This window comes from Gracilinanus agilis, chromosome 3 (assembly GCF_016433145.1).
Source record: "Gracilinanus agilis isolate LMUSP501 chromosome 3, AgileGrace, whole genome shotgun sequence".
Taxonomy (NCBI): Eukaryota; Metazoa; Chordata; class Mammalia; order Didelphimorphia; family Didelphidae; genus Gracilinanus; species Gracilinanus agilis.
Genome location: NC_058132.1, coordinates 415,612,317 through 415,634,995, shown reverse-complemented (window position 1 = coordinate 415,634,995; position 22,679 = coordinate 415,612,317). Strand labels below are relative to the sequence as shown.

General features: G+C 36.7%; 1 protein-coding gene across 1 annotated transcript in view; it reads left to right on the top strand.

The window, feature by feature from the left end:
* Positions 1 to 22,679, top strand: part of SLC37A1 (solute carrier family 37 member 1) — a 137,019-nt gene that overhangs the window by 9,029 nt on the left and 105,311 nt on the right. Inside the window, exons 3-4 of the mRNA XM_044670259.1 lie at positions 15,583 to 15,709; positions 19,859 to 19,937. Of these exons, the coding sequence (XP_044526194.1) occupies positions 15,583 to 15,709; positions 19,859 to 19,937 (206 nt within the window). The remainder of the gene's footprint in view (positions 1 to 15,582; positions 15,710 to 19,858; positions 19,938 to 22,679) is intronic.

The window sequence follows — 22,679 nt, the reverse complement described above, 5'->3', positions numbered from 1 at the left end:
TTTTAGAAAAATTTTTTCCATGGTTACATGATTGATGTTCTTATTCTTCCCTCCACCCATCCGCCCCTCCAAACCCACCCACCCCTGCCCCATAGCCGACACGCATTTCCACTGGTTTCTTCATGTGTCATCGATCAAGACCTATTTTCATATTATTGATAATTGTGCTGGGGTGGTCATTTAGAGTCTACATCCCCAATCATGTCCACGTCAACCCATGTGATTAAGCAGTTGTTTTTCTTCTGTGTTTCCACTCCTGTAGTTTTTCCTCTGAATGTGGGGTTTTTTTCCATAAATATTTTCCATAAATCCCTCAGAATTGTCCTGGATCATTGCATTGCTGCTAGGACAGAAGTCCATTACATTCGATTTTGCCACAGTGTATCAGTCTCTTGTGTACAATGTTCTTCTGGCTCTGCTCCTTTCGCTCTGCATCAATTCCTGGAAGTCGTTCCAGTTCACCTGGAATTCTTCCAGTTTATTATTTCTTTGAGCACAATAGTATTTCATCACCAACACATACCACAATTTGTTCAGCCATTCCCCAATTGAAGGGCATACCCTTGTTTTCCGGTTTTTTGCCATTACAAATATTTTTGTACATGTCTTTTTCCCTATGATCTCTTTGAGGTACAAATCCAGCAATGGCATGACTGGATCAATACAATAATTTGAGGATAAGAGGGAAATAAAAGAGAAAGAGAACAAAACTAATGATTGCTAGGCGCATTGATAAAAGCCTTAGTAGGGGGCAGTCCCCTTTGGCAAAAGAGTTTACATTCAAAATAAATGTGTTCAACCCCCACGGTTCAATTTTACTACATCCCAAAGTTCATTCTGGTTCCTTTGTGCAGTGTGAGGTTTCTGCAGGTGTCTCCGTGGCGCCTTCTCCAAACAGTTCACTTTCTGGATTCAGGGAGGTAGCAAATTTCTTATCCTAAAATTACTCTCAAACAAGAAAAATTTTTATAAATCTAACATTTTATGACAATTATACAATCCCCCCTGAGGAGGGGTTGACAAACACATAGATCACCCTGAGTTATGAGGTATGTGAATCAATTGTTAAAAGGAAGTAAAAAACCATTAAAAAGACCAAATGGAAGAAAAGAAAAAAAAATCAAAATTAAATAGTATATAAAAATTCTGAGTTAGCAAGAATAATCCCTAGCAGGTTCTAGAATCAGGGCCCAATAAAGTGATTTATGTCCCACAAGCCTGTAGGACCATAACAGCAATATACACTTATCCAATCAGCAGCCAGAACTACAGAAAATTGCCATATTATAAAGGAGACAGAAAAAGGACTAGATTTTGAAGCAGGTGGGAAATATAACTCCCTGGTCTGATTTTACCTTTACTTACAGGGATAGGGGAGCCAAAATTATCAGCTAGACTGAGGTATTTTGTCTGAATCTGGTACAGGGAAATCCTACATCTGATGTTATCAAATAGCCACTTCCTTGAACTCCAAAACAAGTTCTCTGTCATGGTGCAGATTCTCATCAAACCCATTGGGATTGGTTGGTCTCCTTGACCTTGTGATCCTTGGCACTGTACAATGGCTCTTTTGTTATCCCTTCTCCTAGAATCAGACACAATCATTAATCAAAGTCCCATAATTTTTAACAATCAATGGTAGGTTTCCATAGTCTAAAGCTTTGGGGGTATGCATTAATATTAGGACTAATGGATATTGTAAACTTATGTTAGTGCAAAATAAAAAAAAACATTAATACTTGTAATGTGCTTCATGTACAAAAAATGAGAGAAAAAAGAAAACTCAAATGCTCTATTGCACATACAAAGAAAAACAATAATAAATTTTTTAATCAAAAATATATAGTTCACAATCAGTGACACACTGTGTTTGCCAAGGAGAGATGCAATACAAAGGTTTCTTACCCAAAAATGAGATCCATTTCCTTCTTAAATTGACTATGATCCACAGCATGAGTGCAAATGATTTTCACCAAGTAACAGCTTTATAAAATAGTAGTATAATAGGCAATGCACATTCAAAGAAGTACCAAAATCCCCCAAGTCACAAGAGCCCATTTAATGAAAATAGTAAACAAACCTGCTATCATAAAGGATTCACATGAGTTGCTGTGTGACATTTATTTTTATTTTTTATTTTTTTTTTTTCTGTGTGACATTTTTAAAAAAACCTTTGAAGCTCATGGATAATTGTTACAAGTTCTCCAGATCTAGCCAATCTTTCAAACTTGGCTGAGATATTTTTAACAAAGTCTATTATTGCCATCATTCCAAAATGTGGCAGAGGAGCCCAGACAAAACAAACTTCTGTACTGCTGATGAAAACCTTTTCGGTCTCAAACATCACGAAGAACCTAGATCATTCTGGTGGAAGGGTAGAATAAGCTGAAGAGTTAGAAATATAAAAACCATCCAGAATTCACTAGGCAATATGGGTAATGCTCCCTTCTGGAGAGCCATCCACAGGTACTGCACCGCCTACTGTTATGTAGAAATGGCTGCATGGAATCCCTGCAAAATATAGGGACAGCGTCACCCAGAATTCCAGGAATCCCTGTATTTTGCAGGGATTCCATGCAGCCATTTCTACATATCACTACGAAATCCCTCCCACCTCCCAGATGAGATTGTAACAGCCATAAAAAGACATGTCTATATATGTCTCATCCATTACATTTTTATAAATGTGGAGGTGGGGAATACAAGAGTGTTATTCATTCCAACTGCTTCACTTCAACTACTAAATGGATCATTTATCTTTTGTTATAAACAAATCAGAGGTAGGCAAATGATCAGTCAGAGGTAGTGATGCTACTAGACAGCTGAAAAATCACTTATGAAGACCTCTTAAAATCCATTTAAGTTTTTGGCCATTAAATTTTTCAAGGGTTGTATAGAAGTTGTAACCAGTTTGATGGAGTCCATCCATCATCATCTATATGACGATTAACAAAGGCAAAAAGGCACAAAAGGCTGTTTAGGCACCATGTGACCTTAATGGATCTGGTAACAAACTGTGAGGTGAAAGTGAAGGGAGGAAGGTAGGAGGATTGGAGGAATGGGAGAAAGGAGAGAGGAAGGGAAAGGAAGGTAGTGGCCCCAGCCCCTGGGGAAATTTATCAGAGCCCTTCAGGGGTTCCAATAAATGATCAGAGAGCAACTTTAGGGTTTTGAATAGCTAGGCTTTATTTAGATTAGGAATGGGAAGGTCTAGGGAAAACTAGGAGGTAGGAAAAAAGGGAAAAAGGCATCAAGAGAGAGTTCTGCAGGGCTCAGCCTACAGCTGGTGAGAGCAGAGCTTTCTAGCATAGAGAGAGCTAAACTTCCAGGGTCTAGAGAGAGAAAAGGCACCAAACTTTCTCTTTTATACTTTCCCTGACATCTCCCACAATGGAAGGGGAAGTTGTCAGGGGAGGTTGTAGGAGAGAGAGTCCTGGGAGTTGTAGTCTTCCAGGGCTTACAACCATTCCAAATGACACAAAACCCAGCATCCACAAGGACTTATGGATGGAAAAAGGACTTTGCCATAGAAAACGGTTTTTCCAAGTTGACTATGGGCTTTTACAATGGTATTTTCTCCAGTCCATTCATAGGGGAGGTACAAATAAAGACAATGTAACAGAATATATAGCTAAATGGCCAAAACACAGTAGCTGAAAATGACAGTGTAACAGAATATATTATATTAGATTATTATGTGAACCTAAAAAACCAAAATTAAATCTTAAAGCAAACAATCATCAAATACAATATATGTGAGAGGATACAGGCACTGAATTCAAGAGTTCTTTTCTTCAATTCTGATGTTACAGAAACTTCTTTACTATTAGGAGGGGAACAAACTTGAAACAATCAATATCAATAATCAGGCAATGGGGTCTGAAAAGGCTTAAAATTTACCTCCAGAATCTTTAAGCTTCCTTTCCCTCTCCAGGATCATCATCCATCTAGATTCTTTTGGTCACACCTCTGGGGTTCCCCATACCCACACTGGGCATAGTGTGGATAAACTCCATATTGCATGTGTTATAGAGTCTGGGCAGGCCAAAATGGCAAGAGGGTGTAGGGAGACGAATCTCTCCCCTGAATCTCAAGAGTACTCAAGCTAACGACTTCAAGTTATCCAGTCAATACACCCAGCAAGAAAAGATACCTGAAAACTTTGAGCTGTGAGAGCTCTGTAATGCTCTCCCTGAATGGGAGCTGTTTGAGATAGGCAGGAAACTGGGCCATGCTTATAATTCTATTTATTAAGTTGATTGCAAATCTACTTCCTTTTAGTAGGTGGCACTCGCCTAATATGTACTAGCTAGGAGTAAAGATTTCACTAGGCTAGTAGATGGAGACATGCCCTAATCAGCTTTTGGATGGAGGGTGGCCCAAAAGGCTTTAGCCCAAGGCTAAATTAGTGAAGGAAAACAAAAGCTTTCTATTTTATGCACAATGAAGGTAAAAACTCCTCAGAGGTGCTTAGCTTAGCTGGTCTGGGAGAGCAGAAAGGGTTTAAGCTGCTACCACACTTGAGAAAGAGAGAGCAAACTTCTATGAGTAAAATTTAGCTCAATTTAGCCCAATAATTAATACCATCTATTAAAAAAAAACTAAGCTGAAATTATTAACTTCCTCCAACACTCTGGGTTTCTGTGCTATGAGATGGTATTTTGTGGTGGGGTAGGGCAAGGTTGCTTCCCCCAGGTTAAAGGAGACAGGAGAGTTAGAGGCTAATAGTTGCTAAAAAAAACCAAAACACTTTGCTTACCAGGTAGATGTGAGCAATGGCTATCCAGCTGCTTTCAGTTTAAGAGGAGAAAATGGGATTTTGATCTCACCTTTCTTCTTCCAAATGATACTCAGGTTGGTAATTAGCAGTGGGAGGAAGCAGTGAGAAGTGGCGAGAGGCGGCTGTGGCCAAGAAGCTAATCTGTCCTGCTCTACTCACTTAGAGAGGAGTAAGGGTCCTAAATTCCAGATTTTGGGTCTCCATAAATGTAAGATTTCAATTAATATCCAATACTCCAAGTACTAATTTTTATAAAGTTTATTAATAATCACTTAAAGTAGAAGGAATAAAACCTAATTATCTAACAAAATTAAGACCACATGAGCAATATTTTCCTGGATCTTGCCTCACACCCCCTCCACCAAACATGATCACTGGAAGAGAGAGAGAGAGAGAGAGGAGAGGATACACAAAACTTATATCCTCCCTATGTCAGCAGGTAACATGAAAAGGAAAGTGGGGTGCTGGGAATTATAGTTCTAGGGTTCAAATTGTAATTATACATGTTGTTTATTTTTTCATTAGATTTATCTAGTTCAGAGAAGGAAAATTGAGGTCCCCCACTAGTATAGTTTTATTGTATATTTCTATAGCTCATTTAATTTCTCCTTAAAAAATTTGGAGGCTATATCATTTGGTGCACATATGTTTAGTGTCAATATTACTTTATTGTTTATGGTACTTTTTATCAAGATATAATTTCCTTCCTTTTAAAATTCGATCTATTTTTGTATTAGCTTTGTCTGAGATCATGAACACTACTGCCTTTTTTTTTTTTTTTTTACTTCAGCTGAAGCACAATAAATTCTTCTCCATCCCCTTACCTTTCTTCTGCGTCTCTCTACCTCAAATGTGTTTCTTATCAACAACATATGGTAGAGTTCTGGTATTTTTTAAATCCACTTTGCTATCTGCTTCCATTTTATGAGTGTGTTCATCCCATTCACATTCACAGTTATGATGACCAACTGTGTATTCCCTTCCATCTTATTTTCCCTTTTGTTTTTTTTCTCTCCTTTCATTCTGTTTCTCCACACAAGTTTTTTGCTTTTAATCACAGTTTCTCCCACTTCTTACTTCTGTTACTCCCTGCCTCTTTATCTTATTCCCTTCCTATTTCTCTGTAGGATAAGATTAGATTCTATACCAAAATGGATATAGTTGTTATTCCCTCACTGTGTCAGTTCTACTTAAACTGTATTGAGAGTAGGGTTCAAGCATTGTCCATCACAACCCTCATCCTCCCTTCCATTGTAATATTTTTTTGTGTCTTTTTAGGTGAAATAATTTACCCCATTCTATTTCTCCCTTCCCTTTTCTCTCAATGTAATCCTCTTTCTTATCCCTTGATATATTTTTTTTGTTTTTGATATCATGTCATCCTAATCAAATTACTCCCACATACTCTATGTTTACTCCTTTTCCATGCTCTAATATTGTTAAAATTTTAAGAGTTTAAAATATCATCTTTCTATACAGGAATATATAAATAGTATGATCTTACTTAATCCCTTAAATTTTTCTTGTTTAAATTTTTATGCTGCTCTTGAACCTTATATTTGGAAATCAGATTTTATGTTTAGTTCTAGTCTTCTTATCAGGAATGTTTGGAAATCTTCCATTTCATTAGATCGTTTTTTCCCCCCTGACAGACGATGTTTAGTTTTTCTGGATAGATGATTCTTGATTGTAAACCTAGTTCTTCTGCCTCACTCTGGGCTTATGATGGCAACGTACACCACTGAATGTCTTGTGATTGGGCTTGGGGCGTCATGAAAGGCTTCTTCTAGGGCTTGGAACTTTAAAGAGTGGTTGTGGAATGATATAATGTTAGATTAGGTGGGGTCTCAGGGTCTTGAAGTTGGCTTGGGCTCAGGTTCAGAACCTGGAATAGTAGGTTGGAGTTGGGGGGAGCGCTTGCTGTTATCTTGCACCAGTACACCTTGGTGCAGGCTTACTGCAGGCTGTGCTCCCTTCTCATCCCAATAAAACGGACCTTCTCTGTCTACTTTCTAAGTTGTTTTCTATAGGAAAATTGCTTCATTCCATCCCCTTGTTGGTTCTGTCACTACAGTATTCATTCTGAAACATTATTTTAAGTTGGTTGGAGAGGATTCTCAGAGAGGTTTGAGATCTCCTTCCCTCTGTGCCATCATGGCTCCAACTCAAGTCTGATAATTTTTAGAAATTAAATTGTATTTTTTCAATTAATAAACATTTTTCTCTTCCTGTCCTATACTTTAAAAAGAAAGGAAAGACATACATAGATTAGCAAAACAAATTTCCAGATTAGCCATCTCTAAAAATTCATGCCTCATTTTGCATATTTATTCCATGACTTCTATCTTGAAGATGGTACCCATTATTGGAATCATGGTCGATTCATGTTTGGATCAGAGTTCTTGTCTTTCAAAAGTATTCATTTTTTAGATGTCATACTATAAAATATTCTGCTTGTCTGAGATCCTACTTAAGTTCATAAAATTATTCTCAAGTTTTTCTTAAACTACTTCATCATTTCTTATACCATATTCCATTATATTCACATACAAGAGTATTCTGGAGGCAACTCATACTAGCTCAGGAAGAGCTGGTTGTTAAATTTTTGTATTGAACATTTATACCTAAGAAGTTAGCAAATACCACAAATCAGGCTTTGTTTTTTTATTTTATTGATAGTGTGGACTTAAGATAGTGATAGAAAAAATATTAAAAATGCTAATTAAGCTTAAAAAGTCTGTCATGAATGTTTTTTTAAGTGACAGTTGTTAAACATTTACTAAAAGCACCTGTTCATATACAATAATTTGTTCAGTCATTCCACCAATCCATGAATACTTTCTTAGTTTTCAGTTCTTCATCACCACAAGAGACGTGTCAATATTTTTGGACATATAAGTCCTTTTTTATCTAGTATATACCTAGTATATATATATATATCACAACATCAAAGGTTTTTGCATAATTTAGTAATTTAGAGGAAGGAGTTCCAAATTGAATTCCAGAAAAGTTTTACCAATGTGCAGCTCCATTATATCCATAAATACCAATATACCTCTTATGTAAGGGGGATGGGACCAAAGGAGCCAGAGAAGGCAGTTATTGACAGTTGCTGATAGTTGAGACCAGGGAGGATTCTGGGAATTGACTCAGGAGAGGAGAGGAGAGAGGGCTTCAGGCAGAGGACTGGGAAGAGGGAGGAGGAGGACAACCCAGCTTGGATCTAGTCCTGAGGGCTTCCTGAGGATCTTTCTTTTGGAAATTGAAACCCTGATTCCCTGATCAAAGCCATTCCATTGCATCTCACCCATCAAGACTTCAATCATCAAGTCAGCTAAATTTGGACTCCATTTTGGGAGCAATCTCTTAGTCTCCTTCACCCATTACCCAACCTTGCTGAGAGACCCCTTTCAGTCAAAACTTACAATTCTAGAAAAGGATTGAAACAGAAAAATAGAAATAGAAATAGAAGAAGAAGGGGCAAGGGGAGAAGTTTACCAGTGGGAACCACTAAGGTTCCCACCTAAGTGACAGAACCCATAGGAATAGTGAAGGCACCCCAAAATCCCTCTGCCGTCCACCCCTTTCCCCAATCCCTGATTTGCAAATAATAAAAAGCACTTCAACAGTCAGATAGCATTCCAGAGTGCCTGAAAGACAACAAGGAAGAGGGGAACCACAGCTTGGTCTGGCTGCTCCATCTTGAAGCCAGACCAGCTGCTGTGAATTTAACTGATTGGGGGAGGGTTTGTGTGAACCCCGTCCTTATCAGATTGGGGTACCACATACCTCCTCTTATAGGGAAGCCTTGTCCTCAGCTCCTGTCAGGCAGCAGGCCCATCCACATCATCCATTTTCAGGGTGATACCCCTTTAAAGTCTCCCAGTGAATATTTGGTGCAGGGGAGTGCTGGAAGAGAGATTCACCATATAGACTTCATCTCCTGTCTATCAAATATTTCTGACTGGCCTTTTTAATTGTTACACTTATTAACCAACCAACATTTGTCTTTTTCCTATTTTTGTCAACTTTGCCAATCAAACAATGAGTGTGAAGTATAACTTCAGAGTTCTAAAAATTTCCATTTCTCTAATTATTATAAATTTGGAGTTTTTTTCATATATAATTGATAGTTGGATTCCTTCTCTTGAGAACTACCTATTTATTTACTCTTTGCTAATACTTTCTTTAGGAATATTGTTCAAAAATTTCCTTTTTTCTCTTTTGATTCTCCCTAATATAGATGTCAAGACCCTATTTCTATGATCAAAAAATTTTGTTGGATCTCTTTATTAATTTTGTAAATACTTTCATGATACTGGAATTATTCAATGAATTTTTGGTGTATCATTGTGATTCTTTTGGAATTATGGCTGGTCATTTTATTGATCAGAGTTCCTAAATTTTTCAAAACTGATTAGCTTTTATAAATATGAAAAATAATAAAGGCTGCTATAATAATATAAATTAATATTTTAATTAAAGCCATGCTAATAGATAAAGTTATTAGACCACACGCTTATAAGAATTCAAAACTGCCGCCTCCATTTTATTACCTCTCGTCTCTCCCTGAGCCTGCTAGCCAAGAGACCACTCCCCCCAACCCAGGAGATTATAAACTCTTCCCTGCGTGGAGATGTAGGTATCCCCACGCCCAAAGAACCGGAACCGGAAACCCGTTGGACCACGGGAAATGTAGTTTGGCATCTCCCAATTTTCACTTTTACACTTTACAATATTGTTATTTTGTAAATTCTGCTTATTTAACTTTGTTTCAAAGTCTTCCTAGGTTTTTCTGAAACTATCCCCATCATCATTTTTTTCTTTGCACTGAATGTGATAACTTATTGATGGTACACAAGATAAGACTATCCTCCTCTTTCCCCACTAAAGGGGTGCTTTGGGATAGGGATGTGAACAGGGCATGGGATCCCCAGCATAGGGACATAGGTTATTATGGATGTAGGCTCCCCAGTGGTGGAACTACTATTTTTGTGTCTGGGGATGAAAATTTACGACTTTCCACTTTACACCTTGGAGGTGAAATAGGTAAATAAACACTGGGGTTAGTAGAAGGAGGAGGGGGTTGATGGAGGAATGTTTGGTAAGTAAAGCTAACTACTGTGATAATAAAATTAAATCTACCCTGCCCATTCTCAAATCTAATCAGCAAAAGTGTAAACAACTCCATTTAACTTTGAAGTGGGGAGGTCTGTGATCCACATGTGCAAGAATGGATGACAAATCAGAATTGACTGACTATCTCCTAGGCATTCCTAAGAAAAGTGTATGTTGTGATTGGACATGTAAACTAAGAGGAAGGCAGAGGAAGTGACAGAAGAAATGGCCTGGATAAATTGAAAGAACTTCTGGGGTTTGTCCTCTTGGCTCTTAGTTGCACGCTTATTCTTGTGGTGGGTGATTAAGACCTGTAGGAGCTCCAACCACTGGCTGAGACCTTGGACTAAGTGAGACTGCTGTTAATCTCTACCTTGGAATTACAAGTGATGAGTGTAAAAACTAAATCTTCCTGGACTCCTCTAAAGAAACTGCTCTTTCAAAAGAGACTCTATGACTGAAGCTTCTGCTTCACTCATCTCTGGCCCTCCTGCCCTCCAGCCCCCTCTGGCCTTGGGCTCAATGCTAAGCCTCCTCCTACAGGATTAACTAGATCTGGCTAGGTTCAACAAGGAGGCCAGAGCAAATTAATTAATGTGTTATATTACTTATCCTAATCTATCCTCTCTCTGATTTTCTTGTTTTCTCTTCCTCTTCTCATTTGTAAATAAACTTCCATAAAAGTCATTTTGACTTGAGATTATTCTTTTAATTGGGGATTGATAATTATTCAATTCTTTGGCCACCAAACCTTTTTATATTCACCCAACCAAAATCCCTTTTTACCCCTTACACTGCCTAACATACAATTATATATAGGGAAAACAAACCCACTACCACAAACAAAGGACACAGCTAAGAGTGAGTGGTGACAGGGTTGGGAATGGCAGTAAACTCCGCCCCCCCCCAACTGTCTCCTTTGACAAGTCAGGGATTACAATTAACACAAGTGGGTCCATTGTTGGTTTTAGAGAAGGAAGTAAACAGGAAGCTACAAAATAGTGTTTAATGAAATAGGGGAAGGTGAATGGGAACTACTAAATAAGACCCAGCCAACTACCAGTTAGATTGGGCTGCTGGGGACTCTTGGAAATAAGGGAATTTTCTCACTCCACAGGAGATACTGGTCCCAGCTGAATCCTTTATGGCACAGGTAACAGGAACTTCTTGATCAGCCAGCAAATTCACAAACTGAGGAGACAGACACACTGTAACTGGTCCACCCAGGTACAATGTCTTGTTCTTCCTCAGCCAAGGCACTTAGTTGATATTCTACAAGATCTTCAAAGTATCTGGCATCAGATGACAGGATCACAGCTCCCAAAGCTCCTTCCTCTAGCCTTGGCAGTTCCAACCAACTCCTCCTTAAAACCCTGATATAGCATTCTACTAGAAATGTCTACGTCAGCCAGCCAGCTCTCTGCCTTATCTACATGCTCTACCTTATATTTGCCTACAACAGAGGCCATGAACATCATGAGGTCTACTACATGGTGCAATTGTACTCATTATCATACCAAGACATGAGCTTGACCAAATGGTATTATGTAGTTTAGTATCACTTAGGTCATAATTCCATATTGCTTTCCTGAGTGTCCACCAACAGTGTGTCAATACACCTATTTTCCCATAGTCCCTCCAGAATTGTCATTTTCCTTTCTGTCAGCTTTACCAATCTGATTAGTATAAAGTGGTATCAGAGTTGTTTTAATTTGTATCTCTCTAATTATTAGGATTTAGAGTATTATTTCATATGACTACATAGCTTAGATTTTTTTTTTTCTCTTGGGTGTATCTTTTTGTATCCTTTGAACATTTGTCACTTAGGTTCTTATATATTTAAATCAGTTCTCTATATAGCTTAGAAATGAAACTTATCAGAAAATTTTCTGTAAATATTTTCCTCAATTTCTTGCTCATTTATTAATTTTAATTGTATTGGTTTTGTTTGTTAAAGAACTTTTTAGTCTTATGTAATCAAAATTATACATCTAACCTTCCTTGAACTTTTTCTTATTTGGCTTTCTCATCCATGGATTTAAGGTAATTTCTTTCACTCCTCTAATTTGTTCATGATGTCAGCCTTTATGTCTAAATTATGTACATATTTGGAGCTTATCTTGTTATATGAGATGTTGGTATATGCTAGTGTCTGTCAGACTACTTTCCAGTTTTACCAGCTGTTTTTGTTAAATAGTAAATTCTTGCCTTATAGCTGGTATCCTTGGGTTTATCAAACACTAGTTAATATGCACATTTGCTTCTATATACCATGTACCTAATGTTCCAATGATCTGCTCTCTATTTCTTACCCAGTACAGCATTGTTTTGACAATGTGGCAGTTTAAAATCAGGTTCTGTGAGCCTCCTTCCTTCTGATCTTTACTTATTCCCTTGATATTCCAAACTTTTTTTTTTCAGTTTCTATAAAATAATTCTTTGGCAGTTTGATTACTTTAGCACTAACTGAATAAATTAATTTAGGTAGTCTTGTCATTTTATTATGTTGTCTTGGCCTACTTATGAAGAATAATTATTTCTCTAATTATTTAATTTGGGTTTTTTTGTGTGTAGAATGTTTACTATCTTTCCTGTGTTAAGCTATACTGTCAAGTATTTTATTCTGTTTGTTATTTTAAATGGAGTTTCTCTTTTTGATCTCTTCTTAACTGATTTTTTCAGAATATGCAAAAATGCAGATGATTTGTGAAACTTCATTTTATATTTAATGAAACATTGCTTAAGTTATTTTAATTAGTTTTTAGTTGACTATAGGGTTCTCTAAGTAAATCATCTTATCATCTGTGTAAAGTAATCATTCTGTTCTCTATTGCTAGCTAGTATTTCTATTATAATACTTGAGTAATGATAATAATGAACATTTTCACTTTACTCCACATCTATTTGGAAAAGGATCTAGCTTATTTCTATTATAAATAATGCTCCTCTTGGCTTTAGATAGATAGTATGTATCATTCTAAGAAAAGCTCCATTTTTTTCCTACACTCATTTTTTAAAAAAATTTTTTATTTTGAATAGTTTCTCCTAGTTACATATTTCATGTTCTTTCCCTCTCTCCCAATCCCCCCTAACCCTCCTTAGCCGATGCACAATTCCACTGGGTTTTACATGTATCATTGATCCAGACCTAATTCCATATTATTGATAGTTGGACTAGAGTTATCATTTAGTGTCTACATTACACTCTATTTTTTAATAGGAAAAGGATTTTAATTTTGTCAAAAACTTTTTGTGCATCTATTTAAATTATTATATGGTTATTGTTTTTGTTATTAATATGGTCATGAATGACTATTCTCCAAACCTCTAAGGATAGTCAAGTCTGGATCTCCTAAAACTATAGCTAATAAGTCCTCATCTATAAATCTTCTCTTAATAAATCTATAAAAATATTTAGATCAAGTCAAGGATAAGATGTTTTATATGTACACGTAGCTAAGTAGCCTTATTTCCACATGGAACTATGTTGCTGCAAAACATTCCCCTACCCTAAATTTCAACTGTGCTTTCCCATAGGATGTATAGGTCTTCAAGAAGGACTAGCACTTCTGGTGTAAGGGCTTGCTGAGATGTTTTCAGGGTTGTTCTACCTTTGATGTCCACCTGGCACTCAATTCTCACCTTTGTCTCCAGGAAATGTGCAGTGGCTTTAGCCCAGTAAACCACCTCAACAGATGGGCTAAACCAGGTTGAGGATATCCAATGGGCCACAAACCTATCAAGTTAGGAGGGTGTCTGTCCCAAGCATATGAAGACTTCCCCCAATGGAACAATTTGTTCCCAAAACCATGAAGGTAGACTCTGTGGAGTGCTTAGAGCCTGGTCAAGCATCAAAGATGCCAAGGTTATCCACTGCATCCACAGCCATGACAAGTCATTCTGACTATTGTTTTGCCACTGGATTTTGATGACTCTGGAAGAGAAGAGTGATTTTGACAATTTTATGCAACTCTTTTATGCCTCACTTCCTCAGCCCATGATGTCATTAGTCCTCTTCAAAAAAAAAAAAGGACAAGGGGGCAGCTGGGTAGCTCAGTGGATTGAGAGTCAGGCCTAGAGACAGGAGGTCCTAGGTTCAAACCCGGCCTCAGCCACTTCCCAGCTGTGTGACCCTGGGCAAGTCACTTGACCTCCATTGCCCGCCCACCCTTACCACTCTTCCACCTAGGAGCCAATACACAGAAGTTAAGGGTTGAAAAAAAAAAAACAAACAAAGGACAAACAACAACTTTCTCATAAATATACAGTGTCCATGTATATGAGAAGAGTGGACACACTCTAATACAAAGGTACACCTGTAGAAAGCACCTGTAGCCAAGGCAATTCAAGCCTTGATGTCCTTTAGCTCTTCAAGAAGTCCACTTGAACCCTCATTTTCTCCAGGTTTCATATCTGTAAGTCAGCTCCCATATTCTCCCTTGGATCTGTGATTGAACTCTTTCTTTCCTGTTCCCAGAATTGCCACCTCTTAAAGTTGCTTCTTGGTTTATGTAATGTAAGGAGTAATGTGGTAATGTATTTGCTGGGCAAATAGATCCCCTGAAGACTGCCATGGAAGGAGAAAAGGAAAGAAAGTCATACCCTTTCTGCTGCCCTCTGATACAGATGCAATGTTAATTCTCCACAAAACTGTTCTTTAACTGGATTGATTGTAGAATTTGGCAAACTAAGCTTTTTAATAGTCTATAATGGCAATATTCCACAACCAATAATAATGTTCCTTCCAATTCAGTCAAAGAAAATTCCTTCATACTTCTTTAAAAAGAATCACAAAAACAACCCTTACCTTCTGTCTTAGAATCAATACTGATGCTAAGGGCTAGGCGATTGGGGTTAAGTGATTTGCCCAGGGTCACACAGCTAAAAATGATGTGAAGTCAGATTTAAACCCAGTACCATCTCTAGACCTGGGTTCTTTATCCACTGAATCATCTCTTTCACACTTCTTAAAGCAAAGGATCTTTACCTGGGGTCTTACAGAGCTTGGGAAGCATGATCTATGGATAGATTTAAGAGATATGCAAATTAGGATGGAGAAAAACATTTTTTTCAGTTATTTAAAAATGTTCTTCTGAGAAAGCATCTATAGACTTCAGCAGAATACTGAAAGTTTTTTTGTGGTTGTTTAGTCATTCTAACAGATATGTCCAATTTTTTTGTGACCCCATGTAGTTTTCTTGGCAAAGATACCAGAGTGGTTTGACATTTCCTTCTCTAGCTCATTTTACAAATGAAACTCAAGCAAAAAAGTTTAAGTGACTTGCCCAGGATCAAAAGCCTAGTAGATAACTGAGGTCAGATTTGAATTCAGATGAGCCTTCCTGACTCTAGCACCACTTAGCTAATGCTAAAAGATTTTTAAAAATTTTGTAAAAGAATGTCATCTGTAGAGCTAATTTGATTAAGAAAAAATTGTACTTTTTAAAAGTGCTGCAAATATTTTAAGTTTGTTAACATTTATACTTCATTGCTTCTAATATCTGTTTCTTGCTTTCCATAATTACTTCAGTTGTAACTATTTGTAGGGGGAAAGAGAGGTACTAGTTAATCAAGTTTCACATATAATACTAGCCAGTTACATTTATATTACCATATATTATCTTCTGATTTTCCATTGGGCACATTTTCTGTTTCTTCATGTATTCATTCCTTTAATCCACTAGGGTGAACTACATAAGCACTGTGCTTCTCATGGAAAGGTTAAACTCCACATTGTAAATGAAAATGCCTTCCGTGCTCCTGCTGGGAAAATATCAGATAATGAAACTCACTGCGGTTGGGCACCATTTGGTAAGCTCACTATTCTACCAGTCCCTTATTCATCTATTTTATTTTAAACTTAAAATTCCTTGGTGATTTTGCATATCAAGTTATGGGCCTAGCCTTACTAATTTGTGAAATAATTGTGAATGTTCTTAAGTTTAAATGATGTGCTTTAATTTCAAGGACTGAGCTCTTACAAGGAAAAAAAGCCACTATTTTAAACATTGCCTCAACTGATCATTTATTTACAATAATTTAGAGCTATCTGCATCTTCAATTATTTAGCTTTAAAATGTTAATTTTTATTGGCACATAAAAAAAATAACATTAGTTTCTGAATACATCTCTCCTGTTCGCTGCTCCCTGGGATACTTTTCCCAAGTAACAAAAAATTTTTCAAAAGAAAAAAATTTAGCCAAACCAACCGACATATCAAATATATCTGATAGTATACACAGAATTCAACAACCACAATTCCTCCATCTCTAGAAAGAAAATTGAGAGGAGAAAACATTTTGTTAACTTTTCTCAAGGGCTAAGCTAGGAAATGATAATTACAATGTCCCTTTTTTACTTTATTGTTCTTTCTACTTACATTATTGGAGCAATTATATATAATTAAAATTTTCTCATGTGTCTCTGAATTATTTAAATTAATCATTTTAAGGTGCAATAATATGTCATTATATTCATATGCCACAATTTGTTTAGCCATTTCATAATTGATGGATACCTGTTTTGTTTCTAGTCCTATCTTATAACAAACTGTACTGCAATTAATTTTTTTTTTAAACCCTTACCTTCTGTCTTGGAGTCAATACTATGTATTGGCTCCAAGGTAGAAGAGTGGTAAGGGCTAGGCAATGGGGGTCAAGTAGCTTGCCCAGGCGCACAACTGGGAAGTGTCTGAGGCCATATTTGAACCTAGGACCTCCCATCTCTAGGCCTGGCTCTTAATCCACTGAGCCACCCAGCTGCCCCCTGAAATTAATATTTTGACATATTTGGGACCTTTCTTTCTGTATTTGATCTCCTTGGAGCAATATACCTAGAATATGTATATCAATAGTGATATTTGCTTCTTACCACTATAGATAGTGGTTTCTCTAGATTCAGAGATGAATGTATCAGTCACTTTCTTCACCTAATTCTCAGTGCTTTCAGAATGATTGAATCAAATGACAGCTCCACAACCATCATATTAGCAATTAGACATCAATACTCTGTTGGACAGTTAAATGATGCAGTTGACAGAGTTGTAGGCTTAGAATCAGGAAGATTAATCCTTTCTGAGTTCAAATCTGGCCTTAGATACTTGATAGTTATGTGACTGGGAGAGCCACTTAACCCTCTTTGCCTTAATTCCTCATCTGTAAAATGAGCTAGAGAAGGAATGGCAAATCACTCCAGTATCTCTACCAAGAAAACCCCAAATGAGGTCACAAAGATTCAGATACAATGGAAAACAACAAAAACAATCCTGTTATTTCAAGTTCAATGCTATAAAGAAATAATTAAGTTATAAGTCATGTAATAGTTAACTCAGTAGATTTTACTTAGACTTAATGTATCAAAGTTATGGGCATATTTTCCTTCTATAAACTAGATTTCACCACTGTTCTTCCCTGCCCCACTCTCTCCATATGATAATGCATCTGATCAGTAGAGCAGAATATGGTAACATACAGAGTAATCCTATATCCACCATGTTGGAAGAGCCTGACCCCACCTGGATTGTACCTTTTATGCCCCTACTTGATCAGAAAGACATATCAACATAGCCATAAGCCTCAATTGGAAATGCATTAAAGGGGCATGGCTTGAACCTTTCCTCATCCCTGGACCAATCAAGTCTTGACTATATCACTTTTTTCCTAACTTGTATTGGAGTAGAGGGATTAATGGAGGAAGGATAATCTTGATAGATATTATTATTAGCCCTATCACATACCAACCACATGGCATCAACATTCTAAAGTATCTTATAGAATAGTAGTGTCAAAACACCAGTGGGAACAGATCTTTTCATGAAATGGGATAGGGGGCATGTTGACTTAGAAAACCACAAAATAACATTATCTATGTTATATTGTATTTTCATTTCTTTTGTTAACATTTCTCAATTACATTTTAATCTGGTTCTAGCCACACTGAGGAGTCTGGAGCTTTGTCCTAGAAGACCTTCAACTGGGACTTAAACTATTTTAGGGACTTTAAGGATTATTCATTTTTTTCTTTTCCCTTTAAGAGTTGCTTTTTTAAAAAGCAAGAAATAAAAAAGTATGAAAAACAAAAGCCAGAAATCCTGGACTTTTCTTTTCCTGTTTGAATGGCTAGATCTTATATCTCAATAATATGGCCTCTGTGATGCCAAATCTTGACAGTTCATAGTGGCTCTCATAATATAAAGTAGGAATGATGAGTCAGAACAGCACCAGAAATACTCAGGATACAACATAGGTCATAACATTTCTGGCATAGACACAGATTCTTCATTATCCATCAGGGTTATTTTTATTAAAGTGGCAAAATGTTTATAAGCCTCTTGCATACAATCTGTTCTAGATTCTAAATTGATATTAAAAACTTTCCCAATACGACCATCAAATTGTCTTTGAACTTCTAGTTCCTTGATTTCACTGGCTCTAGTTCCTTGATGGTGAAAGGCTTGCTTCTTTTAGTGAGGAAAATTACCCTTTTCTCATCCCCAAGAGCAATAATAAGAAAAGTCTAGTGTTTTTTTTTTTATTTTACCATTAGCAATAGTTCCCAATTCTTATTTTAATTTTTTTTTTTACTTTGCTGTCATTCTCCTGGCTCATGGCTGTATTCTCAGGGAGATGCAATGAAACTTCTGGGTCAGAGATCATTTTGTAAGTTCCTGGCTATGTCTTGTCAGTCCAAGATCAAGAGAGTTCTCTTCACTGCTATCAATAGCTCTGTTAACTGACCCTTGGCCTTCAGTGCACCATCCCTAAGACACAACAGCTCTCTGTCTGGGGCCAGTTCACTTTCAGTCTTACTATACTAGCACTCCAAGATGGTAAAAAACAAAGTTGAACATGGAGCTTTCTTTTCTTCCAGTACCCACTAAACTGAGTAGCAGCCTTCTCCTTTTCCACTGTGAGAACTTCTCATGTTCTTTTTCTATTAAGAAGACTCCCCATATGATTGGGATATAGTGTCTAAATGATCACCCTAGAACAAATATTAATAATATGGAAATAGGTCTTGATCAATAACACGTGGAAAGCCCAGTGGAATTGCTCATTGGCTACGGGAGGGAAAGAACATGATTCATGTAACCATGAAAAAATGTCCCAAATTAATTAATTAAATAAATGAACTTAAATATATTTTAAAAAGAGGACTCCCCAAATATATACAGAAGGGTCCTTGCCAGTGGGTGCTAGATGACTCTCTAGCCCTCTGGTCACCTTACCCTCCATAATTAAAATGCCTTGTCCTCAATTCAACCATGAGCCCGAGGCCATCTTATATCAGTTGTTGGCTTTACCAAATGTCAGGCACAAACCTGACTCTGGTACACTTTAAGTTTAGGTTTGATTTTGGGACTATAGGAATCACTTCTAAATCACTGAAAAGTTAACTTAGTCCTCAAATAGCAAGTATATGAAACAGTAACTTTCATATAAAACTAAATAATGCTTAGCTTCTATAGACTCACTGATCCTTCCCACCCATATAGGAGAATATATCTGATCAATGGGGCAAAATTTGGTGAACTTCATGGTCTTCTGATATCCTCTATGTTGGAAGGGGCCAATCTCTACATAGGTGGAAGCTTTTATGCCTTTTGACCAAGGAGCCATGCCAATATAGCCACAGGCCACTAGGAATCTGCTTCAAGAACTCAAGCTCAAGCTTCAAAAGCTTCCACCTCCAGGCCAATCAGTTCCTGTATGATCATTTTAAAGTGAAGCCATGGGTACTGCAAATTTCAAATGCATTAATTTATCTTTCCTTTAAGAAATTGGAGAGAATTTTAAAAGTCACATTTCCTATCTCCTACTCCTTCTGACTTCTGAGTGTTGCCCAGACTTTGATGAGGACAAATTTTTGTAGCTTTTTTGAACCATTCTAAGATATATAGTTGCCATTTAATATAAGAATGGATACTAGTAATGAAATTATTGTTTTTGCATATGTATTTAGATAAGAAGAACTATCAACAATTACTGGGAGCATTGGATTATTCATTCCTTTGTGCGTATGCAATTGGAATGTATCTAAGGTAAGTAACAGTTTTTCAGGGTTTTTTTTGTTGTTTTTGTTGTTTTTTAATTTTAAACCCTTAACTTCTGTGTATTGACTTATAGGTGGAAGATTGGTAAGGGTAGGCAATGGGGGTCAAGTGACTTGCCCAGGGTCACACAGCTGGGAAGTGTCTGAGGCCAGATTTGAACCTAGGACCTCCTGTCTCTAGGCCTGGCTCTCAATCCACTGAGCTACCCAGCTGCCCCCAGTTTTTCAGTTTTTGAGATTCTTCTCTATATATGACTGACTCATCTCTTTGATCTCATGGCCCCTATCTATCCTGTAGCCACAGCCTCTAAGGAAATAGAGCTACTTGGACATTTCATGCTGGATTTATTTAGTACAGCTTTATTTACCACTTCACAAGAGTCAAGAACAATGTTTACCCTATACCCAACTCATCTCTGTTCAGACAATGAATTCCATCCTCAAATGCTTTCTGATGCCGTTTCTTTTGTTTTGTGGAGATTAAAATTAATATGCAAAACCTAAATATTATATTTTTTAAAGTTTATTAATAATAACTAAAGTAAAAAGCTACCTAAACTACCCAGCCTGCTCACGAAAGAAGAGAGGAAGAGAGAGGAGCTACAGAACTTATAAAACTATAATGTGACCATACAAACCTGTGGAGGCACAGGAGAGATTAAAGGGAATTTTAGGAACTACTAAGGGATTCTGGGGGATGAAGTCCAAAGGTTCAAAATCTCCATTTATACACTCTCCATTCTAGACAGAGGGCAATCCTTTTTTTTCACATAAGGAAATTTTGATATAACCAAGGATCAATGCTTGTCCATATGGCTCTTAATATTCTTTCTCTCTAAATGGGCAAAGAATAAACAAAGATTGCTGCTTACTTATCTCTTATTTTTTCTTTTTAACCTGCTTCATATAAAAAAAATCCCCAGTATTTATACTCTTAGAACTTTCAGGGCTTAAAAATTTCTCAATTTGTCTGATAGTTCTGTATCATATTCTAACAATTTCTTATTTATAATTAATTATATCATAATTAATATGATGTCAGGAAGTTTAAGTAATATTTCCATTTTAGAGATGAGAAAGCTGAAGCTTTGAGAGGTTAAGCAACTTGCTCTTGAAACAATAAGCTGGGAAGCCAGCATTTGTATCTAGGTCCCATGATTCTAAGTCTTGCATTCTTCCATCTCCTCCCTCCTATTTAAATATAGATGCTTGACTTAAAGTATAATAGAGGAGCCATTTAGCATGCTATGACTAATGTTTCAGCGAAACATTAGACTATTTAGTGATAGAGACTGGCAGCACCATAGATTTCACTGAATCTAATTCCATTATTTGATAGGTAGGGATAAATGAGGCCCCAAGAAGAAAGTATGTAAACCTTAGCTCTGGTAACACCGAGAAGGTAGTATTCAGAGCTTGAGAGCTCATTATAGCTTATAAAATCTTGAGCATCAAAAGAAAATAAACAATTATTAACGTTTAGAAAGTAGGGGGGGAATCAATCAATTAATTAATAAACATATTTAAACACTTATTATTTACCAGGCACCATACTATATGTTGGGGATACAAAGACAAAAGCAAAATATTCCTCACCTTCATGTAGCTTACATATAATTGTTGTTATTGTGGTTTTAAACCCTTACCTTCTGTTGTAGAACTAAGTATGTGTTCTAAGGCAGAAGAGCAGCAAGAACTCAGCTGTCAAGCAATTTGTCCAGAAGTTACAAAGTTAAGAAAGGTTTGAGGTCAGATTAGAACCTAAGGTCTCCCAACTCTAAGCCTGACTTTCTGATTGATGAACCACCTAGCTACCCTGCTTAAAGATAGTTCTGTACAAAACACATATAATCCAGAAACAAGTTAACATTGGAGAAGGCAGATCAGGAAGGACTATACATGGAAAACTAACTAAGCTGAGTTTTAAAGGTAATTAGGGACTCCAAGAGGTGGAGTGATAAGGAGAATATGCTAGGCATGAGGGAGAGTATGCTAGGCATGAGGAACTAAGTATATGGAGATGGGAAATAGTGTGTCCTGTGTTAGGACTGCAAAAAGATCAATATGGCTAGATCCCAGAGTGGAGAGGAGTAATGAGTAACAGAGAGTGGGGCCAGATTACTGGAAGGCAATAGAGATTTCCTGGAATTTTAATGAATAGGGAAGTAACATGGTCAGATCACAGCTTTAGGAAAATCACGGCTTGGGGAGAGACTTGGGAAACCAACTAAATTGAATCAGTAGATTAAATGATCATGTAACCATGGAAAATTTTTCTAAAAAAAGAAAAAAATGATTAAAAAAGAAAAAAATCTATTGATAAGTAGATTAAATGAAAAGTAATGAAGGTCTGAAGTAGATTGATAACATTACAAATGGAGAAAAGGTGAATTATGTGAGGGAAAAGGTGAATTATATAGAAAAAATTTCACAACTGATTTGATATATAGAGTGAGAAAGAATCAAGTAGAGGATAATACTAATTGAAATCTTGGGTAAGAGCCTGGGGAAATTGAGAAGATGGTGTTGTCCTGGACAATAATATGGAATTTGGGAAGAACAGAGGATTTTGAGGACAAAGATAAGTAATGCAGTTTTGAACCATTTGAAATACCTTTGGAACATCCAGTATAATATGAACAATAAGCAGGATATCTGTGAGGATTTCCGTAAGATGTTATTGATGTTTTTAACATCTTAAATATTTATTTTATATATATGTGTATATATA